Genomic DNA, 20,310 nt, shown 5'->3' with positions numbered 1-20,310 from the left:
TCTTTTTTTAAAGATTCCACATATAAGTGATATCATAAGGTATCTGTCTTTCACTTACTTAGTATAATCACCTCTGCGTCCATCCATGTTGCTCCAAATGGCATTATTTCATCCTTTGTAAAACCTCTCTAGAATTACTATTTTACTGTAATTACTAAGTATTTTTTCATTTTTTCTTATACTGTTGACCCTTAAACAATGTGGGTTTGAACTGCATGGGTCCACTTAAACACGGATTTTTTTTTTCAATAGTAAATACTACTCAGTCCATGGTTGGTTGAATTTGCCTACACGAAAAGCTGGCTATAAGTTATATGTGGATTTTCAACTGTGTGGGGTCAGTGTCCCTAACACTTGTGCTGTTCGAGGGTTGACTGTACATATTTCTCCTAAGTAGTCCTTTTTAATTCTCACATCTTTAAAGGTTTAACTTCCTAAATAGCAATCATTAGGGAGATTAAGAGTTAACAGAGGAAAAAAAAGATTTACTATTACCTTTTAAATGTATCAAAAACACCTGAATCATCAAAATTAATGGCATCGGGGTGTCCAGGAGGTAGACATACATCACCAATATGAATTTCACAACACGGAATGCCATGCTGTACCACAGTCAAGCTTGGATAAAATGACGACCAACCTAAAGGTAAATCAAACAATCATTACACGAAGGATAGACACTGACATAAAGCACCCAAATTATTTCTTAGACATGTCACCTCTGAGTCTTAAAAATAAAAAGTTAATATTTAAGAGATTTTTAACACAAGTCATGTATCTTTGCCACAAAACAAATCTAAGTATTTTATTTAAGCAATGCAAAAAGCCCTCCAAAACTAGTTTAATTCAGCATTTTACTAACGTATCAATTCTATCAATCAGTACTCCATCTACCTACAAGATAGTAAGTGATAAATGATGATGATGGAGACCATGAAATAGTCTCTGAATCATTACATTTGATACTGTGTTAATGTGACTCAGGTATAAAGCATAGTTGGCCTAAACCAAATTTCAATTACCAGAATATTTCATTCCCCAAATTATATCAAGACCATAGAGAGCTTATTATAGTATACACTACATGAATCTACAAGTTCATACCCACAGGAAGTACAGCTCCACCTGACTACTGCTAAGAGATTTAAACATCAGTAGGTATTATAAGGCATTTCCTATGGTAGTTTTAGTGTGAAAGAAGATTTCCCTTCAAAAGTTTTTTCTTAATCATCAAAAATCACGCCATAAGACATAACTATAGATTTAAGAAGCTTTCTTTAAAAGTATGACAAATTCAAATTGAAGCCCTACCTTTATTTTTAACATAGAAAGGGTGGTCCAGTTTACACTCTACAGTAAGTAAACCATCTTCCACTGTACCAGGATCAAAAGTCAACTTCAGTACAGACTCACCAAATGATACACTTTCTTCATGTGATAACAACTTTAGACCATCAGAACCATAGTCCTGGAAATACATGCATAGAGCAAATAAATTGGCAATGTTCAGTTCAACATGGAGTGATGTTCCTATAACGTGTAAGATTTTGTAGAAAAGGTAAAAATAAGATGGGATTCTTGCCATTGAGGAGCTATCAACCCAGTAGTGAAGAAAGGCAAATATATAAATTACTACAATATAAAGCAGAGTGGAATCACTACTTCAATGTAAAAATAAATAGTGCTATATGGAGTTTAAAGGGAGATATTAACTCCAAGAGATTAGGGGGCTTTCAATTCCCATGTGAAATGGAATCCAGAAGCACTCTCCTTATACCAGGAAGAGTTTTAACTAGCAACTTCTTTGGAGAGTGCTGAGTATTTGCTAAAAATACAAGATGAATTCAAAGTTGGGGCAAATAAGGCTGCAAAGAAGGGCCCAGTTAGTAAGTACGTAAGTAAAGGGGTCTTAAAGACTGGCAAAGTGCTCAAGCTTTCCTTTGAGAAGGATCTGGAAAGTCAATGAAAGTATTATTATTAATGACTCAATTTTATGATGATGACAAAGACTACAGATAAAAGCTATCTCTAGTATTCAATTTATTTGAAGATTCAACAGGAGAAACCCACTACAGTCTTGAATTGACAACTGCAATGGTGGTAGAACTGGGCTGAATAAATTCAACCAGTATTTACTGAGTGCTTAGTAGATGCTAGGTGCTAGGCTCTGAAAACACATGATCCCTACCCTTAAATTCACAGAAAGACAAAGGAGACAGACATGCCAATGGCTAGCTATAATATCCAATCAAAGTTGACTAATGAAAGAAAATGATAAACATAAAAAGTCTTGAAATAGAATGGATCAACTGAATATGAAGGGAGGAAAGGAAATAGCCAACTTCATGTTTTGAATGAAGCAACCAAGAAAGATTTTGAATCTGGCCATCAAGAAAAGATAATAATACTCCTAAAAGAAAGGAGGAAAACAGCCTGGAGGGGAAGAAAAAGGCAGTCCAGTGTTGGTTATACTAATAACTAGATTAAATCTTCTGATTCTTCAAGCTGTAAGAACTTAAAATCAATCCAATTCCATCTTACAAAGCAGGAAGCCAACACCCAGTGGGGCAGACAAACTGCCCAAGGCCAGTCACGCAAATGTTAATAGCTGCTGGCAGAGCACAAAAGAAGAGCACAGCTCTCCTGACTCCAAGACCAGAGCAGTTTCCATGGGCCACAAGGAATTGCTTTGAACATTATCATCAGTGAGGAAGTGGTAAATAGAGTGAGGAGGGGTAGAACCTTATCTAACATTCACCATCACGGGCAGACAAGTCAACAGCAAAAAAAACTCAAGACACCAGAAGGAAAATCATGCTACACAAACCAAAAGAAGACAATCCACTGTGCAGAATGCTGCAGAAATGACAAACCAAGCAGATTTCTAATCAGAATGAAACTAGTAACCTTTGACACAGTTTTAGTAGAGCTACAGAGGCCAAAGAAAGACTACAGTGAACTTCACTATACAGCGCTTACAGCATGAAGGCAAACTGAAGGCATCAAGACTGTCTTTCTCAAGGACCTAACAGTAACAGCAGGGTCAAAACAGGTATTTTTAAACAAGCACACTTCACAGGCCCGTTTTCTCTGCCCAAAGTGGAGATGGAGAAAGTGAAGATTTCAAAGATAAAGGTTTCATCAGTATTTATCCACTGCTACCCATTACTGCCTTTGCTTACCAACTCAGAAAATACCAGCATTTTATTGGGTCATTTTAAAAGTAACTCAACTCTCTATCCACGGGGGAATTAACCACTTCGTAGATTACCTAAGCTAAGGCTTTGGTTTATTTATTCATTTTATGTTTAATGCCAGTTTAGCTTTCCCTAAAATGCAATGTGTAAAAAGTGCTAAGAAATACTCTTTTTTCCCATCTAAGAAAGCTTCATTATCAAGGTACGATCTCAAGTCACTGTTGTTCTCACCAAGAGGATTCACAAAAGCTCCTCCCAAAACGTAGGATGCCATTTAACATAAAGCAAGTGGAGGATACATCTGTAGATTAATAAAAAACCTGTGCTCCCTTTGAAAGACTTGGAAAAGTTGAAAGAATTTTAAATCAACCTTGTGAGTGCCCATCTGGAGATCTTCCTCATTATCACAGCCTTCGGTTCTAGCAAAATCTTCCACATTCTGCCATTCCTTATTGCTTCCCTTATGAAAGCACAGTCGTGTGCCTAAAGTTGAAATAAAAAACAAATATTAGATATGTGATCAGTGTGTGTGCTACACATGTAAACTAAAGAATTCAAGCCTTTTTTTAACCTTTCAAAAAACAGTGCCAAGCAGTTGAAGGCCAGGAATTGCACCACCCCAAGTCGTCATCATCTGAGAGGGAGGACATGCAGAAAATGCCAGATTCCGACTCACTGTTTGCCTGTGGGAAAAAAGCATCACAAACTTTTTAGTTTCTTTTTTCAACGTATTTTGTTAATATGTGTCTTCAGACTTTATTAGTAGGTAACTTATTTTAAACTGTGGGAGAGAAAACTGCCTTCTGACGTTTTGGGAAGTTTAAATGTATTTTCTTACTGGTAATTCTGAATTTTTCTAACAGTTATTAGAGCTGTACATATAAAATCAAACTCAGATCACTAGCAGAAAAACGAGACAGACTATTTTCCATCTGTGTGTACTTCAGAAGACACTCTTAGTGAGGGAAAAGTTAATGTTTTTCAGCTGCTGCGCAAACGTCATAAAAGTTTAATTTCATGAATGAACTTACCCTTTCATGTCTGACTGGTGTTTGCTCCTTCCAGTGATGAGGGAAGGCCGGCTCACCCTTCGAAGAGGCCACCGGTGGAGGGCGCGCGTAGGAATGTAAACTTTTGCTAGTAGCTATGATGTGTACAGGAGATGATCTAAAATAAATCAGCCACTTTAGTTACAAAGCAAATGTCCTTAAATTAGGGCTTTCCTTTTGATGAAAAGAACTTCACATTCACCACACCAGTGTTATTACATGTAAGACACCTATGGGAAACACTGGTGAAGATAACAAAAATTTCATCTATAGTGTGTTGTATAACTTCTTTCCCTCTTCACACATTTTAAACACTTTTTTTCAGATAATATACTTTAAATTCCAAATTACTGTTTCCTTCATTTATTCACTCATTTTTGTATCACTAAATACAAACAAATATACAGTTTCCTTCATGAAAGATGATGCCCCCTCGTGTAGGGCTCCCTGTCCCTTTCTGTCTTACTCTGATGTGGTCACTAAATCTCAATCTGAACAGGGCCTCCAAGCTCTGTGTGACAAACTCGGAACTCTTTAGCTACCAACCACCTGCAGGCTCAATGAATTACCTGAAGCTGAGATGTTTAAACTTATTATAGTAGAAAACAGCCTATTTGCAAAGCAGCTACACATAAAGCCAGCTACTTCAACCCCCAGGATCACCTTAAAAAGCAAGCTACTTCTTCCCCCTCTTTCCTGTCAAAGGTCTCTTTACCAGGCAGCACTCCCTTCAGAGTACATGGGGCTCTCAAGAACACACTAAGATCCTTCCCCCACAAACGTATGGGAGGGGTAAGAATAAACAGCAGGCCCATACAGGGCAAGCACTAATGTGCACTGATTCAGGAGACTGGAAAGCAGCAGAGAAGACTTAGGGTCAACTGAAGGTTGGGACAATGCTCCATGTCAGCTAGGGATCTGGTCTTTAACAGAAAAATGTCTGCAGTGTCTGTACTAATCCTCTTTCTAACAAGAGGAGGGCATCTTTCCTCCTTACTTTCGAATTCTGCCCTTACTCTGTGAGAAATTTATTAGTCCCTCGATTTTTCTAATCTTAACATTTTTATTATACCTTTGCAGAAATTACTCTATATATAAAACTATACTTTGTTTTCATGTTCACATAACTTAAGTAAAAACCCAAGTTAGTTTCCACGTATTTTAGCATACTCTCCAACCAGTTTTCAAAATATAAATACTTAAATGTTTCATTTTTTATTTCTTCCTTTTGTTACACATTTACATATTTATTGAGTGGCCAAACTGTTGAAAATTCCTTAAGCTCATCCCTGCTTTCTTAATAAAAGAAAATTAAGTTTATCAGTTCTTCTGTATAACCATTTAAAAGAGAACAACATAATGTTCTAAAACGTGTGTGGCCTAAATGCTCTACAAAAATTAATATACTAGATGTGTCTGAATGACTAACACCATGGCCTCCTTATCCCTCTATCTATGCAAGCATTAATATAAATTTTATCTGTCCTCAACCCCTTGACACACTACAGTTACAACTTCAGACATCCAGAAGCTCAATAACTAACAGTGTGACAATCTACAGGAAGTCGTAGAGAATAGCTATGGACCACTGACAGAGTTAGAAGCCGGGAGAACAGCAGAGTGTTACTGTGCCTCGTTCCCGAGGAAGAAGGGAAGCACAGAAAATGCGGTGGGGAACTTACACCTTTAAGGAGCTACTCCTTTTAACTTTTTTTTAAACATTAATTTTCTTCGGAGGGCTTTACTCAGCTTTCCATCAATTATTAAACCTCTAGTTTGTTGTGAAAAATGAAAATTACTATCTCAACTAAAATTGGGGGAAAAGGAAGTCCAATAGTAAAATCTGGATTTTCTGTTTTTAATTATAAAAGAATTTTTCATTTTTTGATTCTTAAAGATTACAATAAAAACTGGTACAATAAAGGAAGAAATACTTTGAAAAGTCAACTTTTCATCCTCGTGGAAATTTTCATGGTCTTAAACTGAAGTTATTTAAATTGAATTTGCTCTAATCAAGACCAATATCCTGCTGAAGAGAAGAAAAGCAGGATAACTTGATGGGATGCAAGAAAACCAAGGCTCCACACCTAACAAGTTTATTTTTTAGCAAAGAATTATACTAACTTACGAACACTACCAAAATTCAGTTATTCCTGCATCAGTGTGTATGGACCCTGGTCTACCCACCCACATGAGTGCAAATCTGGGTTACTTCTCTTCCTTATAAACTATCATATTTATCTATGTCTTTTTAAATAGTCAACTTTATAAGCTGGGGGATAATTAATAAAATATTATCCATTTAGGTCTCTCTAGAAACCTATATGCAGGTCAGGAAGCAACAGTTAGAACTGGACATGGAACAACAGACTGGTTCCAAATAGGAATAGTAGTACGTAAGGCTGTATATTGTCACCCTGCTTATTTAACTTATATGCAGTTAAATCATCATGAGAAATGCTGGGCTGGAAGAAGCACAAGCTGGAATTCAAGATTGCCAGGAGAAATATCAATAACTTCAGATATGCAGATGACACCACCCTTATGGCAGAAAGTGAAGAGGAACTAAAGAGTCTCTTGATGAAAGTGAAAGAGGACAGTGAAAAAGCTGGCTTAAAGTTCAATGTTCAGAAAACTAAGATCATGGCATCTGGTCCCATCACTTCATGGGAAATAGATGGGGAAACAAGTGTCATACTTTATTTGGGGGGGCTCCAAAATCACTGCAGATGGTGATTGCAGCCATAAAATTAAAAGACACTTACTCCTTGGAAGGAAAGTTATGACCAACCTAGATAGCATATTCAAAAGCAGAGACATTACTTTGCCAACAAAGGTCCATCTAGTCAAGGCTATGGTTTGTCCAGTGGTCACGCATGGATGTTAGAGTTGGACTGTGAAGAAGGCTGAGCGCTGAAGAATTGATGCTTTTGAACTGTGGTGTTGGAGAAGACTCTTGAGAGTCCCTTGGACTGCAAGATCCAACCAGTCCATCCTAAATGAGATCAGTCCTGGGTGTTCACTGGAAGGACTGATGCTAAAGCTGAAACGCCAATACTTTGACCACCTCATGCGAAGAGTTGACTCATTGGAAAAGACTCTGATGCTGGGAGGGATTGTGGACAGGAGGAAAAGGGGAAGACAGGATGAGATGGCTGGATGGCATCACCGACTCGATGGACATGAGTTTGAGTGAACTCCGGGAGTTGGTGATGGACAGGGAGGCCTTGCGTGCTGCAATTCATGGGGTCACAAAGAGTTGGACACGACTGAGCCACTGAACTGAACTGAGGAATATCAGTTGGAAGATTCCATAATTTTATAGAACAATAACTCATTTTCTTAAACTCTGGTCTGGGTAAACGAAACAGTGGGTTTTTTTTTACCAATGAGAGTCTACTTCGAGAAATTCAAGATTTCAGTATAAGCAAACATATACATAAGACCACATACACTGGGGGGGGGGGGCGGGAGGCGAAACTTAGACCAAAAAGAACCAAATGCAAAGTTGACTAAGTTTAAAATATAATGTTTATTTTAATTATGGCTCTTTAGAAAACTTTCATTTCTCTAAGCAAAAAATATAAATAAAAGTATTCTTGGTCTGATGTATTTCTTGATGACTTTAAACCATTTAAGACTCAGTTCTCATATTACTTTTATCTAATCCTCAAAATATGAAATAATGACTCAGGGTTAATACCTCTTTGATCATTTTAAGATAAAGAGCTTAATTTTAATGACTTTAATTAAAAAAATCTTTATTTAAATGATCAAGAGCATTATTACTTGTAAAACTGCTGCTGCTGCTAAGTTGCTTCAGTTGTGTCTGACTCCGTGCGACCCCATAGATGGCAGCCAACTAAGCTCCCTAGTCCCTGGGATTCTCCAGGCAACTTTTAAAACTAGGGAGGAAAAGAGTGTTTTGTAATGACAAAGTTTTCAGTTAAAATACAGCCAATGTTCCCACCTGTTGTAAAATGAGCACTGCATAAGTGGACTTTGTGGGCTGGTGGCAATATTTGCTAGTTCTGTTAGCCAATCCACTTCATTTTCACGGTAGGTATTTTCTGATATTTCTGAGGTATTTTGGTTCCAAGATGGTCTTGGATATTCTTGATGCGACACATCTGAACTTAGTTGGTATATGGCAGATGGAGTAGGATCACTCTGAACAGCCTGAAGTTCAGGAAGATCATCTGCAAATAAGCACACTCAAGATTATCAGAAGGAAATTACTAATACAGGAGACAAAAGTGTAATCACAGCTGGAAAAGAGGGCCTCAAATTTAGCTAGTTAATTTTGTGAGAGGTAAAGTGTAAATTCAAAATGTTTTTTTGAAAGAAACAAGTTTCAACTGAAAAAACAATGACATCTTATACATTTAAGGGTCAACAAAGCCTAACAGAAAAGTAAACTTAAATGTAAATGGATTAATGGCTAAACTGTTACAAACTGTTCTGTTTGTGTTTTCTGACTCCCCACCTCCAGTTTTTCACAGGCTCACCTGGGAATAATCCCTATGCTATTCAGACATTTTTATGTTACCACGTTAACAAGGAAAAAGGCATTACATGGGTGCATGTATGTACTTATTGTTCACACATCTGAATCTGTTAAACAAGATTACTACAATAAATGAAAACAACAATTTTCAAAGATGCAACTTAGATCATAGGAATGTTTAGGTACTACTTATTCAACTTTATCTACACCAAATTATTTATTTTTAATGAGAAACTCTAAACTCAGGAATATTTATTATTTTCCAAAAAAGTGTGTTCTCAAAAGGTAGTTCATGACAGACTTTCAGCTACCCAAGAAAGAAAACCAGAAAGAGTACCCAAGGACCACTCTTGTTCATGCCAAAACTACACTGTAAGGTAGACTGAATTCTGAAAAACTGAACTGGAAAAAAAAGCCTCTTGCAGGCCTTAAAAACAACAAAATCCCTTTGTGAATTTTGTTTACAAAATTTACACCTGTAAATTCTATGGATCCAATGGGTCTCTTCAATATATAAACCCAGAAGCTCTTGTAGACGTGAGAGCTCTCCTATATTGTCACAATAAAAGCACATACTCATTCCTATACAGGGAATATCCCAGAGTAACTCACTAAAACGGAAATGTCTGACAAGTACTAATTCAGGATATCCATTCATAAAACCTACTAGAAGGTATCCCTTCCTTCCCAAAGAAGCCAAAACACACCAACTGAAGATAATTCCACTCTGTAATGCTCATGGTGATGGAGCTATTTCCCTTCCCTCATTGCCAACATCATTCTTTGACTATCATCTGTGTATTAACTGTGAAGGGTTCATCTCTGTCTTTCAAGTTAAGGAAACTACGTTTAAACTGAAGTCATGAGGGGCTGTAAAGTTTTTGACCTCCTGAGCCCTAGTTCCTGATTTCCTTCTGAAACCAACTAACACGCGACAATGGAGAACCAAGTAATTGATTGAAACGATACTTTCCACTCAATAGTAACCACAACTCAATAAATATTTTGAGCTTAGCAAACCCTTAGCATGCCAACAGGTTATGTCTCAAGACCTTTAAGATCTTCAAATTCCCAAAGAAGACTCTACCACATAACCTCTTTTATTTCATCATTTATATAAAATGAGGACAATCACATCTTGGATTTTGTGAACATCAGGCGAAAACACATGTTAAATGGGGCAATGCCAAGATGAAAAGTGGGCAGCAAGACAAGCTCACTCATCGGCTGTTTATTCTCTTTAACACTTACCTCAAAGCAGTAACATTCAAAGTCATACTTCAATACACCTACACAGTTCTATATATCATGCATCTTTGGAGTAGCTCAGCAGTACTGATAATTACAAATGTCCGATCCTCCAGTTTCAACTGTCCACTGGAATTTCCCCCATCATACCAACAACCCAGGCATAAAGGCATAGCCAGCTTAATTCGCTGAGTTTACATGGATATTTCAAAAGTAACAGCTTTTGAAAAGCCACACCGCAAGGTTTTCATAAGGTGTTTAAAGGCTCATCTTAACCCACAAAGACAGTTGAGTTTGAATTTGTAAATGAGTCTCTATGATAACCATAAATAGCCCAAAGTTATGTTGGTTTAAATACTTTATAAGCAATAACAAGAGAACACTGAAAGTTCCTAGGGTACAAAACTTAACACACTTTTTAGCAATTCAAAGTGGGTGGAAAAGTTAGCTAAACATGAAAATTAATCCGAATCTCAGTGAAGATCCCTAAAAACTTAATTTTGTTTACCAAGTTCCATGTGCTCATCACAAGAGTTGTATCCAGGAGAGGACGGCAACGTCTCCTTGCACTGCAGCAGCTGCAGCGAGTCGCTCACTCCTGGCGCTCTCTTATCCATGACTAGCAGGAGCTTCTGCACCGCATCAGGCATCTGGTTGCTCTTCACTTCCCACACCATGTTATGGCGCTCCGACTAAAAATGACACAAGAACAAAAAGTCAAGTCACGTGGTCTATGAACGCATAAAATCAATCAGAGACATCAGTGCTGTACCTTTAATCATATACTGCCATCTGTGTCCCCCTCAAAGTCGCTACACATGGGCCGACTGAAGGTCCATTCTATTTGGGACCTTTTCCGGAAGATTCCAATTTCTCTATTTATCAATTGTGTTCACTATTTTGTTTTCTCATCTTCTGAAAGTGAACAAGTATACTGTTACAATCTCTAAAGAACATTTGAGAAAGAGTTTCTTGGGATTTCCAGTGGTTAAGACTCCATGCTTCCATTGCAGGGCCACAAGTTCAGTCTCTGGTTGGGGAGCTAAGATCTTGTGGCCAAAACAGAAACATAAAGTAAAACAGAGTTTCTTAAAATGGACATATATTATACTTCCCATAAAAATGTTTTCTTAATGATAATTTGGAATCTAATCATAATAAAAAAGCTACTATTTTTACAAAGATGTATAATAATAATGGGAAATTTAGCTAAACAAACAGTAAATCTCCCATTATCTCAAGCTTACAAAATTGAAACAATGAAGAAAACAATATAAACTGATACACCTAAATAATTTCTCAGCTATGTCTACCAACTAAATTGTTATGAAAGTAAAATGAGGTTATACTTTTTATATTCTTGCCTTTGAACAATGATCAAATCAGTTATTTAATATGAGTGACAGCAGCAGGAAGAGTTCCTGATTTCTCAGGCTCTCCCCCAAATTTCATTTTTTAAAGTTCTAATGAAATATACCAACACACAAAATTCTAACATAGTTTTTTCCTCAAAATAAAACAATAAAATATACTGCTGTTAAAAGTCACTTAAAAAAATAAAGTTGGGAATTCCCTGCCGGTTCAGTGTTAGGAGTCGGTGCTTTCACTGCCAGGAGCCTGGGTCCAATCACTGGTCAGGGAACTAAGACCCCACAAGCCACATGTAGCATGGCCAAAAAAAACAGGCATTAAAAGTCAAGTACCGTAGCCCAGGCTAATCAAAAAATGCAGTGGAAAGATATTTAAACCAAAAGCTAAGTCATGACATAATCACCAACAAACACTGTCATTTTTTCTACAAAGGCTTTTTTCATGAATTTTCTTATTATGAAACATTATCCTGACTACAAAACATATGATCACTGTGGGAAAAAAAAAAAAAAAGCTTTTCTTAGAAAAGAAAAAAGGAATTAGTAATTATTTCTAATTCCACCAACCTGAGTTACTGGGACATTTTGATGTTATTATCTAATGATCCAATCTCTTTTTCACAGAGACATCTACATTTTACCTAAACAAAATCATTTCTTTTTCTTCATATGTCATATTATATATAAATGAGACCTTTTCTTAACATTAAGTTCATAAGCATTTGCCTGTTCATAAGCATTAAGTCTTTCAAAGATCTATTTTTAAAAATTAAATTATATATAATCACAGGAATTACCAAAATTTACTTATCCCTCCTACTACTAAACATGTTCCCAGTTTTTTCACTCTTACTTTATACATTCTTTTTTTTTTTAAGTATTTGCTTACATCTGGTTATTTCTTTGAACTTCCAAGAGACAGATTAGTGGTTGGATGGCAATTAAACATCTTCTAAGGCTTACTCCTTGGAAGTAAAGTTATGACCAACCTAGACAGCATATTCAAAAGCAGAGACATTACTTTGCCAACAAAGGTCTGTCTAGTCTAGGCTTTGGTTTTTCCAGTGGTCATGTATGGATGTGAGAGTTGGACCATAAAGAAAGCTGAGCTCTGAAGAATGCATGCTTTTGAACTGTGGTGTTGGAGAAAACGCCTCAGAGTCCCTTGGACTACAAGGAGATCCAACCAGTCCATCCTAAAGGAGATCAGTCCTGGGTGTTCACTGGAAGGACTGATGCTGAGGCTGAAACTCCAATACTTTGGCCACCTGATACAAAGAGCTAACTCATTTGAAAAGACCCTGATGCTGGGAAAGTTTGAAGGCAGGAGGAGAAGGGGACGACAGAGGATGAGATAGGTGGATGGCATCACCGACTCAATGGAGTCTGGGTGAACTCCAGGAGTTGGTGATGGACAGGGAGGCCTGGCATGCTGTGGTTCATGGGGTCACAAGGAGTTGGACACGACTGAGAGACTGAACTGAAGGCTTTTGACACATACAGCTAAACTGACCATTGCCTTACTTTATTTCTAGTATTTTATTTCGCTTTCATATTTCTGCCTCAAATACGACCCATTTCTTGGGCACTTGGAGCCGGACACAGTATAAACTGTAAGATGTACAATGGAGTAGTGAAGAGGGCACTGGGTTCGGTGTAAGGAAACATGGGTTTGATTCCAGCTTGATCACTTACTATATCTATGACCTAAATGACTGAGCTTCTCACTAATTCAGTATCTCCATATGGAAACAGGGCTCATGACACCTGCTCTCTCCTTCCCAGAGCAGTTGTAAAGATGAAACAAAATGAGCAAAATAAAAAGTAAAATTATCTTTAAAAAATTTTTATCTGTAGACTGACATAGGGCAATATTATGCATATTTTGGATACTTAATCTCTTAACAGAACAGTTACTGAAAATAATTAACAATAGGAGCCAGACAGGCAGCTATTCAGCTTTGGTAATTTCCTCCCTGCAAAATATGACAAAGTATCCAACACACCTCAATAAAAGTCACAGATCATATCATTACTTTAAGCAAGTAACAGTTTATCTAAAAGATGTCTGAGGCATTCCCAAGAAATGAACACTTTTCAGTAAGTACAATGTATTATGTAATAATCACAGTCTTATGATATAATTATAGCAAATACACTAGTGTATAACAAACAGCCTCCTACAAAATTGGTGGCCACAATAGATGTGGCTACTAACACAAATTGACTTCTCAAGCATAAATGGCCAAATCCTGGTTCTGAGCCTCCACTTTCTCATTGCAAAAGCTCAGCAAACTTAGATCAATCTGTAATGTGCAACCCTGGGGGCACACAGGACCATGTCTGCTTCAAACCAATGATGCTGAAGCCCCGCCTTCCAGAGCATGTGATTTATTTGAACTGAGGTACAATCCTGTGCAATGGTTTTTACTTGTTTTCATTCAAACAAACTCCTGGTACACTGGGAGAAGCAGCAGGCTAAAAATTATTGCCATATTCCTTTTTTATCTAAACATGTGTGTGTATATGTAGAATATATTCAGTCATTTAATACATATTCTGTACAAGGCACTCTACTAGGTATTATGTTGAAACTCAATGATGAACAGTTTATCATGAATTTCAAGGAACCTGCACTTGAGTAGAAAGACAGAAGCAAACAACTGCAGTTCTATGGAGGCAGGGCTTGGATATGAATGGGTAAAAAGGAAGGAAGGGAGGCTCCTAATGAGAAACTCACATGAGCAAACTCAGAGGAGCAAAGTACTGGATGAAATCAGAAGGACATCGAAGCCAAAGGCTAGGGTATCTCCTGGTTGTCAATAATAAGGCTGGAAGGCAGACTGGGATCAGAATCTTTCATTCTAGTTTAGGAAAACTGGTTTGCCACTTCTTTTTTTTTTTTTGAAACTAGGCTCCTGAGTTTATACATTTGCTACCTACCAGCTATGTGCCCTGGACAATTTATTTAAAATCTTCATGCCTTGTTCATAAAATGGAAATAGTAAAAGCACCTACATAGGTTGTTGTAAAAACTCAGTGAGCTCATGTCAAAAGCTTACAATAGTGCCTAACAGAGCAAACTCTCAAGCTTTGGTAGAGTGGCCAGTATTATTATTAGCGACTAGCAAACAATGGGAACCACTGCAAATTTTTGAATAGAAGTCTAACATAATCAGAACTATACTTCAAACATTTTTTGTCTATTTTAAAAAATCATACTGAAATACAATGAGTATGCAAGAACATCTATAATACACAAATACTTAAGGGAGAGTGTTTTGAGAGCACAATATATTCACATTCCCAGTTTCTGTCTATGCCACTCACTCCCAGCTTCCTTTGCACGAGTCCTCATGAGGGACTTCCCTGGTGGCCCAGTGGTTAAGACAATGCTTCCACTGCAGGGGGGACGGGTTCAATCCCTGGTCAGGGAACTAAGATCCCACAAGCCACAGGGCAAGGCCACCCCCCCCCCCACAAAAAAAAGGCAAAATAAGGCCCCCCAATGAAAGCCCCCTCCAGAAAAGCAGCAAGGCGCTCCCCCACCCCATGAAATACGTGGTAACTGGTAGTACCAGTGCAGATTCCTCCTTTAGTAATGCCCCAACAAGAAAGAACTAGTTATTCTAGGTGGGTTCTTGGCGCAGCTAATATTAAGTTTAGTCAATTTTAACCCTTTCCACAGAAAACTTTCTGACATCCTAAGGATACAAGACACAATTTAACCTGACATGACTCAAATTTCATAGGAACATCTACTGGACATCTCACACACAGAAGTGATCGGCATAAATCAGTGCAAGCTGCAATCTCAACATGAAAACCTTCTCACTTTTCCCCAGAGTTGCACTGGACACGTATGCCTCCTCAGCAGAGCTGCAGTCAGGCTGTCGTGTCCCACTGCCTGCAGGACTCTTCCCAGCTGGGTCTGCCCTCCCCCTCCGCAGGTCCCGGTGCCCAGCCACCATTCAGTGCACTCACATCTCCTTGCAACTTCTAGCATCTCTTCAGCACTCTTAGGAATCTACCAACATCCCATCACAACACACCTTAAATGAAGGTGGAAGAAACATTTTGGTTTCAAAACAAAGAACAAAAGTATCACAGAAGTATTTGTTGAACGTGAGTTCTATGTGTTTGCACCTCTCACTGTTTGTACCTCTTACTGCACAAGGCTATCAAAAGTTTGGTCTTGAGATAGCGGAGATTCTCCTTCTCTAAACCTGTGCAGTAAACAGAGTAACAGACTTGAAAATCTGACCATTTTCTCTTTAAAAAAAATAAATAAATAAAAGTTGAGAAAAAGGTAATCTAAGGTAGGTTAACTTAACCTCAAGGTACCTCTACTGATCTCAGAAGAGCTAGTTGGAGGGGAAAAAAAAAAACAAACATGCAATCAAAATTCAAACCAAAGTTTTTTGCCTGTTTTTGGCAAACTATTTGGGAGAAACAAGGCCTCTGATACAGTAAAGGAACACCAGAGAATCCATATTCAAAATAACTCCTCACATACATCACACCAATTAAACATTCATTTTTAGAAACAAGCTTCTCTTTCAAACTTTCCCTGGTAAAGCTAACACTGTTGCTCGTTCACGCTGTTGTATGCTGCTTTGGTATTATAGGATTTGACACGGCAAGCCTGGTGGGCTGCCGTCTACAGGGTTGCAGAGTCGGACACGACTGAAGTGACTTAGCAGCAGCATACTGTGTTTCAGCTATCTCTGCACATGTCAACTCTCACTAGACTGGTGATTTTCAAAGAGAAAATTTTCCAGCAGTTGTACTCTTAAATGTCATGGTCAATATTACAAATTTTTACTGGGTGGAGATGAGACAGCCCTATTGCATCTGTTTTGCAAACTTTCAGAAGTAAATATCCACAAAATCTCAATGAAAGGAAAGGAAGAGATGACTACAAATGACCAACTATCAGTGAATGAAAAAGGAAATTAGGTTTTACTAAATGCCTACCTGCCATTTGCCAAGCATTTCCACATACTTCATCTAATTTTGTATAAACTTCAAATCATATAAAGCTCAGAACAAATTACTGTTCTGGATCAGGAGGGACTTCCCTGGCAATCCAGTGGTTAAGACTTCTGTGCTCCCACTGGAGGGGGCAAGGGTTCAACCCCTGGTCCCTGGTCGGGGAACTAAGATCTCACATGGTGTGCAGTGTGACCCCAAAAAATAAATACTATTCTGGATGACAAAAACAGGGCTCTGATGATTGAATCAGACCATTTTCCCTTCCCCCTGCCCCCAAAATGAGAAAAAGGACAAAAGATATAGACCAACACAGATTAGACATCTAATTTCAATTACATTCAAGTGCCTGTCCTTCCCTGAATCTTTATCTTTTCATCACTATGGATAAAGGAAAAGGATCCTCTCTGTGCCTCCCATAATCCCGAAGGACTTCTGTATGAAACTCCAACTCTTTGGGGGAAGGAGGTGAAGAAACGGTAATTTACAATTATTTTACATCTCCAACATGAGAAATTGAGGTGGTATTTAAAATGTATTACACAATCGCAAGCTAAAATGAACCTCCATAACAAACTAGATTAAACACAAACTACACCAAATGCAGTTGAGGGCCTCTATACGGTTCTTTCAGAAACTTCAAACCAAAGAGTTCAGAGAGATTTCTACAACTCTGGTTTGCCATAATGTTAACAGGGGAAAAAATCCACATCCCAATAGTGGGTGGTATTCTTTCCATAAAATGTTACTGTAGAGTATCACTTACTTATAGTGTCATTTCTATATATAAAGTAGAAAAAATAATTTTCTTCTCTAATTTAGTTGATCGAATTTTTCACAGCTAAATTGGTAGTAGTTTAGAAAAGCTATATGACTATGAACAATTTAACTTCTATGCCTCAGTTTTCTTTTTCGTAAAATGGGACCAGTCTACCTGTATCTACCTATATCATAATATTCCAAGTATTAAAGACACTACGTGACACACCCTCTTAATGGTTCCAAAGCATTCCCTTAACTCATCAGTCACTGCTGCTGCTGCTGCTGCTAAGTCGCTTCAGTCGTGTCCGACTCTGTGCAACCCCAGAGACGGCAGCCCACCAGAATCTCCCCCGTCCAGAGATTCTCCAGGCAAGAACACCGGAGTGGGTTGCCATTGCCTTCTCCTCAGTCACTGCTGCCCAGTGCTAAATACATCTACACAAGTTCTTATTCCTTTTGTGCTGATCTGACACAAAATACTGAAACTTGAAGAGAACACCAAACACACCACTACAAGCCATCTGTAAACCTGTTTAAAAGCACTATCAATATAAACAGTACGCAAGATAAGTCACTGCACATAAACACTTGAATCTTTACATCATGTGTAACAACCTGTGAGAAAAGCTTTTCTAAACTACCAAAAACTTTAGAGAAGAAAATTTTTTCTTCTAATTTACAGAAAATGAGAGTTTAAACTATGATATGAAGTACCAAAGTAAATGCAGGTCAAAATATGAAGGTATATGATTACTGTTGATGAGTTAGGCACAAACAAGAATATAAAATATCATTAAGAGAGTATTTTTCCTGAATTTTGTAATATACAAAGTATTTGTCAAAAATATCTGGTGTGATTTCTCATTCCAGGTAAATATCACTTTCATAATTAAAAGATAATACGTGTAAAATACCTGGCATCGTTTAACACCGTACTAACTTAATTTATGGCAGAAAAATAAAGTACTAATATTTTCATTTCAAACAAATATAGAAGACCAGCTAGCTTCTCCCTCATAAAGCCCAGGCTATTTGCACTGAGCATTTAGGTAGTGAGGAAACGGTCCGAAAAAATTAAAATACAGCGGTGGAAACAACTCTTAAAGTGATAGTACCATTTTTGAAGTCTGAGAAGCAAGCATTGTGAAACATGGAAAATTGTGGGAAATCCCGGGAGAAGGTAACTTTGAACTAAGGAGATTTTTCTAAGCTGAAAAAGGTAACTGGGGGACCAGTGGTTCGGGCCCCGCACTTCCTCTGGAGGGGGCTAGGGTTTGATCCTTGGTTGGCGTGGCCGGGGAGCCAAATAAATAAAATCTTTTAATTTTTTATAAGTAGTTGGGCTTATAAAACTAAGTAAAATGGAAACCAGGAAGTGAAATCAAAATTTCACTCTATAATGTACCGTCAATTTAGAATTTAAATATTTTGTTTTGGCTTCCTCAAAAGTATAAAACAGCTCCAAAATGTATTGGGTACATTGAATTCTTTCGAATGTAATTCAAATTTCCGTAAAACTTTGTCAACTATTACCTACTCAGCAAGAACTGAGTAAGTTCAATCGTGGAAATTCAACAGTTGACCCTAGTACTTAGCAAATTAAATCGGAAAACAGCAGAAACAGTAACAACAAAAAGCAGAGACTGAAAGAACTAGCAGTACATCACAAACGTATTATCAGTGGTTAATAGAAAATTATTTACAAATGTTACAACTATTCTAATTCTCCAAACGTAACTTTAATTTCACTAAATCATTGTTAGGAATCACCTGTTACTGCTAGTTAGAGGGAAATAAATCTATAGCACTCAGTCGGAATTGTTGGTAGGACTCCCAACACTTCCTGGTATACATACAACTGACTTTTAACCTCCTCCCTTAGCATCACTGGATCCCAGAATTAAAGACTCTTGAGTGCTTCCCTGCAGTCAGAGCTCCCTTTACAAAAGATTCTTGCTGAAAACTCCTAAAGAATTAACTCTAGGTGAAGTGTTCAAAAGAATGCACGGCGACGAGCGAACTCCCCTAGACAGCATGCAGCGTTTGAAGGAGCCACAAAAACCTGGTTCCGACAGTCGATTTCGCTAGTCTTTTTTGTTTTAATCCGCCTGGGGCAGCAGCATAGGTTGGAAGGCGGAGACTGAAATCGCCTGCCAAGCCTCGATCTCGGTCACACAGAGGCAGTGCCTCCCGGTTCACGCCAAGTCCATCCCCCACCCTCTTTCGCCATTCATCGCGTTCCCCTCCCCTCCCCCCATCATGTGACCGCAGCCTGGACTCCAGGCTTGTTTTTCCCCTCGGCTCAACTCCACCGCGCAGGCGCCAAGGAGTCCATTCATTCGAACTGCGTAACAATGAGCCCCGGGGCCCAAGGGCTCCGCGAGCTTCCCAGTTCGGCCCGAGCCCCTCTCGGCCCCTGAAGAGGCGGCGCCTCACAAGAGTCCTCCACCCGCGGCCGGCTGCCCACCCCGGGCCAACCTCCGACCCTCCGCCCACTCGCGGGGAGTTGAAGTCAAACTTTCCTGGGCAGCCCCAGAGTCGCGTCGGCCCCCTTTCCCCCGCCCAGGCCCGCCCCATCTCCTCACCCGGCCCGGCCACCCACCGCGCCACCCGGCCCAGAGCGCAGTCCTCGCAGACGCCTCCCAGCCCCCGCCCCAAGACCCCCACGGACCGTGCCGACGCGAAGCCCAGGTGAGCTCGCGGGAAGCGCCAGTCCGGTGGTTTCGCCGCAGGCCGGTATCGGACGGTTAACTGCCCCGGCCGTCATGAAGAGGACAGCCGACCCGAGTTCACCCGGCCGCCAGATACCCTCGAGATCCTGCCCCTCCCTTCCCCACCCCCACCCCTTCCCGAACAGAAAGACAACAAACCGCCGCGGAGTATAAGCAGCCCCGGCGCGGGCCGCCCCGGCCGCGACAACACCACCAGCAACTCGCGTATCCCCTCTACAACTGACGCCGGCCTTCCCGGGGCGCGTTACTGCTCCCGCCGCCGCTCTTAGTCCTCCACCGAAACTTTCCTACTTACCAAACCCGTCGCCATTACCAAGTCTTTCAAGCTTCGTCTTCCCCCTCCCCTCAAACCCCCGGGGGGTTGAGCCTCCGCCCAGCTCCTTCGCCTTCTTATTGGCCTGCGGCACTGCCATTCAATCGATTCTCCTTCCTATTGGTTGGTACCGTGGTCCG

The 20,310-nt window shown here is 39.3% G+C and overlaps 1 protein-coding gene across 1 annotated transcript in view; it reads right to left on the bottom strand.

Moving 5' to 3' along the window:
• The window catches only part of HBP1 (HMG-box transcription factor 1), a 31,183-nt gene extending 10,921 nt beyond the window's left edge, over nucleotides 1–20,262 (bottom strand). The window contains exons 1-8 of the mRNA XM_070787251.1: nucleotides 20,153–20,262; nucleotides 10,510–10,693; nucleotides 8,217–8,445; nucleotides 4,229–4,364; nucleotides 3,769–3,880; nucleotides 3,568–3,680; nucleotides 1,312–1,468; nucleotides 496–640 (exon numbers count right to left, since the gene is read on the bottom strand). Coding sequence (XP_070643352.1) covers nucleotides 496–640; nucleotides 1,312–1,468; nucleotides 3,568–3,680; nucleotides 3,769–3,880; nucleotides 4,229–4,364; nucleotides 8,217–8,445; nucleotides 10,510–10,693; nucleotides 20,153–20,167 — 1,091 coding nt within the window. The 5' untranslated portion in view covers nucleotides 20,168–20,262. The remainder of the gene's footprint in view (nucleotides 1–495; nucleotides 641–1,311; nucleotides 1,469–3,567; nucleotides 3,681–3,768; nucleotides 3,881–4,228; nucleotides 4,365–8,216; nucleotides 8,446–10,509; nucleotides 10,694–20,152) is intronic.
• Between the last annotated feature and the right edge of the window lie 48 nt (nucleotides 20,263–20,310).

Source organism: Bos indicus, chromosome 4 (assembly GCF_029378745.1).
Source record: "Bos indicus isolate NIAB-ARS_2022 breed Sahiwal x Tharparkar chromosome 4, NIAB-ARS_B.indTharparkar_mat_pri_1.0, whole genome shotgun sequence".
NCBI classification, from domain to species: Eukaryota; Metazoa; Chordata; class Mammalia; order Artiodactyla; family Bovidae; genus Bos; species Bos indicus.
The sequence above is the reverse complement of the archived record's forward strand: the minus strand, read 5'-3'. Positions and strand labels throughout refer to the sequence as shown.